Raw genomic sequence first — 6,340 nt, forward strand, 5'->3', positions numbered from 1 at the left:
TGGCTGGCGGGCAGGGGGGCGTGGCAGGGGATAGCTAAGGGAGATTGCAGAGAACAGCTGCTAGTATTGGGTCTTACTTTAATGAACTGGTTGGGCACGGGTTATAAGTCAATTGGCCAGACCAAAAGCGCTAGGGGCACAAAAGATACTCTCTCCCTTTTCTCCGTCCCTGGCAAGGTAAGATCTTTCTGGGTTTTGCCTGGTGGGAAACAGTGGCATGTTCAGGGATTTTTCTGAAGCTGAGAGGTAGAGTTCTGTGACTCCTCTTTTGCCTCATCTTTCCCATCGCACCAATTATTATAATAACCAAGGTGTCAGCAGGGGGCCACCATTTCCTTTACAACACCCTGTCTCAGAGTTGGAGATAGAGGAAGGGGTCTTGGTAATGTGACTGAGCACAGTGGTGGAGAGTAGGGGGTTCCTGGAGGTGGAAGGACCCGGGAAGCTGTGTGACTGCAGGCAAATTGTTAACCTTCTCTGGGCCTGAATGCTTTCATTTGTGAGATGAAGCAAGAATACTACCAAAATCTTAGTGTTGCTGTGGAGACCTGATAAGATGATGCAGTCAGGTGCCTAGCAGAGTGTTGCCAGTCAGTGCCTACTCAAGAAGTGTTCACTGTTGGTATTTCTATTGCTGGTTTTCTTGTTGTTGTTGTTATCATCAAGGTACAGTGTCACTTGGTTGATGACTTTCATAACATTGTCTCAAAGTAGCAAGTCTTCCAGTTTTGGCAGGGGCAGGCCACGGGGACATGTCAACATTGTGTAATATTTGCACTAGTTTCCAAGCTGTGTGTCAAAGAGCCCCTTTTGGGGCTTCTCATGGCAGCGGGACTGGAGCGGTAAGACTTTGGGATTGTCCACCCCCATTTCATCAGAAGGATTTGAAATTTGTACATGTCATAGACTGGGCTTCAAGCAAGCCATGATCTAGGATCTTAGAGAAATACTTGAATATGACTTGAGGGATGCCAAAGGCGAGGCACCCTCCAGAAAAGAGTGGGAGACAAAAATAGACGTTTTGTTGCTGTTGCAGTGATCTCAGCTCTGGCTAATCTGAGAAAGCTGATAAAATGGAAATAATATTAATACCTATTGCATAAGATGTTGTAAGACCCAGATGGAATGCTGCTTATAAAAGCCTGAAAATTACAGGCAGTCGTGTACAGTTGTCTAAAGTACAGTGACTGGAAAATAAGTCAGCAATAAATAGTAGTAGTGGTGGTGGGGTGGTGATCAATAATAATCATGGTAATAATAAGCAGGATTTTCAGTTCATAAAATGTTGCTCTTAGTCACTGATCAGATAAATGGCTTCCTTATCCTGAGGACATTCAGGGCCATAAGAGTAGTAAAATGGGATCTGAACCACTGACAGGATTCAGCGAGCCCTAGGAACTAAAGATTATTCTTGTGCAAAGGGCTTTCGCACTGGGGTCTGCGATCTCGTGAGTATCGCGGTGGGATAGAATGTAATAGCCAGGGACCTGCACTTCTCACATATGGCCAGAAGGTGGTGCTACCGCCTCATTTGATCGAGTACTGCCAGGCTCCTGGGCTGCTGAGGATGCTGGCGTTTACAACATTTATAAACTGAGAGGCTGTGCTGTGTACCTAGAATGGTTGGTTTGAAAAGGATGGAGACAGAAAGGATATTTTTTTCCAGCTCAAAAGTTGTTCATAGCTACACAGCTTCTTTAATCTGATAGGCCCGTCTCCAATACCACATACCTGGCAACATATAAAACAGGTCTGCATCATGAATCATTTGTTTACCAATCTTTTTGATGTTGATTTTTTAAATTAAATCATAGCTGTGTACATTAATGCTTGATGTTGATTTTTGACCTCTAAATTTGTTTCTTGTTTACAGATTTTCTTACCACTTGGGTTTCAGCAGGACCCCTGATGTCATCACTTTAGGGGCTCCCTGCACACTGTCCTGTGGCTGTGGAATATGTCAGTACCCTTACGTTCACTGCAACTTGACAATATGAAGGAGGAAAATGTTGACCCTCAAAACAGGGGGATGTCCTTCTCTAGACCAATGCCAGAAGCCAGAGCTGAGGTCCAAAGCCTGCATTCTCATGTCCCGTTGCCAGCAGTCTCAACTTCAGCCTCAAACCCTGGAGGGACTTCAATGCAGCTGACGACATCTCCAGGCTTTGACACCATGTCTGCACCTCTAATGGGAACACCAAACTCTGGAACAGCGTCCCCACCGCTAATGTCAGTTTCAGACTCTGAGGCACTGTCCCCATTGCTAATGCCAACCTCAGACTCTGGAGCACTGTCCCCATTACTAACGCCAGCATCAGATTCTGGGGCACTGTCCCCATTGCTGACACCGGCCTCAGATTCTGGGACACTGTCCCCATTGCTGTCCTCTTCAGATTATGGATTAATGTCTCCAGGGATGATGACAATTCCTGACTTTGGAATCATGTCCTCAGCACTAATGGCACCAGATTCTATAGACATCTCACCATTGGCAATGCCAACTCTTTCCTCTGGAGCGATGTCTACACCTATAACGAGCACCTCATCTTCTGAGGCAATGTCCACATCATTAATGCTGGCTCCAGATCCTGGAGAGATATCCCCACTCCTAATGCCAGATATAAACTATATAGGGATGTCCGCACAGTCAATGCCAGCTCCAGACTCTGAAGCCATGTCCCCATTGCAAATTACAGATGAAGACACTGAAGCAATGTCCAAAGTGCTAATGACTGCCCTAGCCTCTGGAGAGCTTTCTTCATTGCTAATGTCAGACGTAGATTCTGAAGCTATATCCTCACTGATAATGTCAGCCCTAGCTTCTGAAGATACATCAGCCCAGCCAACAAGCACCCAGGACTCTGGGGGAATGTCCACCCCACTCATGTCAGACCCAGACTCTGGAATAATGTCTTCATTGCTAATGTCAGCTCCAGGCTCTGGAGCAATGTCCACACCACTACTGTCAGTCCCAAATGCTGGAGAAATGTCTACATTACCAAAGGCAGCCCCAGACACTGAAGCAGCATCCCCACTGCTAATGACAGCCCTAGCTTCTGGGGTGATGCCTACCCAATTGATATCAGCCCCAAGCTCTGGAGTGATGTCCCCATGGGGACCACAAAATGTAGACTCTGAAATCATGTCTGCTCCATCAATGACAGCAACAGCCTCGGGGATGCTGTCCACACCATCAGCGAGAGCTTCAGATTCTGGAGCAGTGTCTACACCACTAATGAGAGCTCCAGCCTCTGGAAACATGTCTACTTTGCAAAAGATAGACCCAGCTCCTGTAGCAATGGCCACCCCACTGATGACAGTCACAAGTTCTGTAGCAGCATCCACAGAGCAAATGCCAACTACAGCCTCTAAAGTGATGTCCGCACAATTAACAGCAGCCAAAACTTCTGAAGTGACGGCCACAGGCTTTAGGAAAGGTACAGCCGATGGAGCAAAATCTACACAGCGCACGAGAGCCTCAGCCTGTGGAAAGACGCCACGAAGGAGAGCCACGGCTTCTGGAACAAAGTCCACACCACCAGTTACAGCCACGGCCTCTGAAACAATGTCCATGCCGCAGTTGACAGCTCCAGCCTCTGGGTCAATGTCCATGCTGCAAACGAGAACCCCTGTCTCTGGAACAATGTCTGTGTCACAAATGAAAACCACAGCTTCAGGATTGACATCAACACACCAAACGAGAGCCACATCTTCTGGAGCAATGACAGCAAAATTCTCTGCATCAACGTCTACTCTGTTCATGAGTGACACAGCCTCAGGAGGGCTGTCCATGGCACCAATGAGATCTCTGGCCTCTGGGACATTGTCCAAGCCACCAATGACATCCAAAGTCCCTGGAAAAGTGTTTGTGGAGCAAATGACAACTACAGCTTCTGGAGCGATGTCCACACCGCTAATGAGAGACACAACCTCTGGGGCTCTGTCCATGCCAGAAATGACAGACACAGCCTCTGGAGGGATATCTGTACTGCTACGGAGAGCCACAGACTCTGGAGCAATGTCCACATCACAAATGACAGCCACAGCCCCTGGAGCTATGTCCATGCTGTCAATGAGAGCCTCAGGCCCTGGAACAGTGCCTATGTCATTCATGAGAGCCACAAGTTCTGGAAAGATGCCCAATCAGTCAGTGAGTACCCAAGACCCTGGAGGGATGCCCACATTGCTCATGAGATCCATGTCCTCTGGGGGGATGCAAATGAGACCCTCAGCCTCCGACGTGATGTCCACACCAATAGTGAGAGCCCGGGCCTCTGGAGTGATGGCCACACCACTAATGAGAGCCTCAGATTCCGGTGACATGTCCCTACCACTAATATACCCCCCAGCTTCGGGAGAGATAGCCACACCTCTGAGAGCCCCAGCTTATGGAGCAATACCTGCTCCACAAATGACAGCCACAGCCTCTGGAATGATGTCCATGCCACAGATGAAGGCTCCAATCTCTGGAGCAAAGTCCACATTGCTAATGAGATCCACAGCTTCTGGAACTCTGACCATGCCTCAGATGACATCCTCAACCTCTGGAGGGACGCCCTTGCTGCCGATGAAAGGCTTAGCCTCCAGAGTGACATCTACATCACAAATGATGCCCACAGCTTCTGGAGACATGTGCACACTACCAATGCGAGCTCCAACCTCTGGAAACACATCTGGACCACTAAAGAGACCCTCAGCCTCTGAAGCTGCGTCCACAGAGTTTATGAGAGCTCCAGCCTCTGGAAAGATGTCCACTGCACAGACGACAGCCATGGCCACTGGAGGGATGTCCAAGCCATTAATGAGATCCTCGGCCTCCGGTACAATGCCCATGCCTTTGATGTCAGCCATGGCTTCTGGAGAGATGTCTATGCCACTAATGAAAACCACGGCCTCTGGAGCAATGTCCACATTGCAAACCAGAGTCATAAGCTCTAGATCGATGTCCCTGCCACAAACTACCTACACGACTTCTGGAGGGATGACCCCACCAGTGAGAGCCTCTGCTTCTGGAGTGCTGTCCACACCGCTTATGAGATCCTCAGCTTCTGGAATGATATCTACGCCACTACTGAAAGGCACAGCCTCTGGAGCTATGTTCGTGCCACTAATGAGAGCCCCAGCCACTGGGGGAAAATCCATCCCGCAGACAGCCTCTGGGATGATGTCCACTCTGGAACCCAAAGCCACAGACTCTGGAGAGGCAGGTGCTTCTCATGTCAACACCACCGCCTCTGGATCAAAGCCCACACCTCGTGCGACTACCACAACCCCTGAAACTAGGAAGCCACCACCAAAGGAAGTGCCATCTTTTGGAATGTTGACTCCAGCACTCTGTTACCTCTTAGAAGAGCAGGAAGCAGCCCGGGGCTCGTGCCCTGAAGAGGAAGAGATGGAAATTGATGAGGAGAAGCAAATGAAGGGTTTTTTGGATGATTCAGAGAAAATGGCATTTCTGGTGTCCCTTCATCTGGGGGCAGCAGAGAGGTGGTCCATTTTGCAGATGGAGGTAGGAAACCCCCTCTCAGATGAAGATAAATCTTTCCTGAGCAGAGCCCAGGGCTTATATGACTCTCTGTCTGAGATAGACATCCTCAGCGCTATTCTTTGCCATCCTAAGCAGGGCCAGAAGTCAGTCAGGCAGTATGCCACTGACTTCCTACTGCTGGCCCGACATTTGTCCTGGTCTGATGCCATTCTACGGACCAGGTTTCTGGAAGGACTCTCAGAAGCTGTTGCCACCAAAATGGGTCGTATCTTCCTGAAGGTGGCCAGCAGCCTAAAGGAGCTGATAGACAGGTCTCTCTATACCGAATGCCAGCTGGCTGAAGAGAAGGATTCCCTGGGCAAATCCAGCCAGGTTCTGTCGACAGCCTGTAAGCGGAATAATGAGGCGGCCATGGAAAGTGAACTGAGCTCCCAGCAGCAGACAGAGGAGGTAATCAGGGGAAAGGCACTTGAGGTTTGTGAGCAGAAAAAATGAGGCAATGGTGGGGAATACACCTTGCTCCTTTGAGTGGAATCAGGAAGAGGCAAGGGGGAGGCATTGAGCCAGTATGGCTTTGCAGTTATTTGGGGGTGTATTAATCACTTTGGGGAGCCATGTCCTGCCCAAGTTACTGAGGGCCTGGGGTGGTTAAAGTACTAAGTCATCTGAGTATGAGGGAACTGACTAGGCTCAGTCCCAACTCTCTACTTGTTCCAAGTCCAATTCTAAGGGAGAGGTCTTCTTTTGGGGACTGGGACCCATATATAGCCACATGTGTTATGGAATCAGGCAACTAAGGGATTCGGCTAGTTGAGACATTGGTCACTCTTTTTTTTTTTTTTTTTTTTTTTT

The 6,340-nt window shown here is 48.9% G+C and overlaps 1 protein-coding gene across 1 annotated transcript in view; it reads left to right on the forward strand.

Moving 5' to 3' along the window:
- Positions 1-1,957: 1,957 nt before the first annotated feature.
- The window catches only part of RTL9 (retrotransposon Gag like 9), a 4,741-nt gene continuing 358 nt past the window's right edge, over positions 1,958-6,340 (forward strand). The window contains exon 1 of the mRNA XM_012811364.2: positions 1,958-5,938. Within this exon, the coding sequence (XP_012666818.1) occupies positions 1,958-5,938 (3,981 nt within the window). The remainder of the gene's footprint in view (positions 5,939-6,340) is intronic.

Source organism: Otolemur garnettii, unplaced genomic scaffold (genome assembly GCF_000181295.1).
Source record: "Otolemur garnettii isolate 467f Iridium unplaced genomic scaffold, OtoGar3 scaffold00155, whole genome shotgun sequence".
Lineage (NCBI taxonomy): Eukaryota > Metazoa > Chordata > Mammalia > Primates > Galagidae > Otolemur > Otolemur garnettii.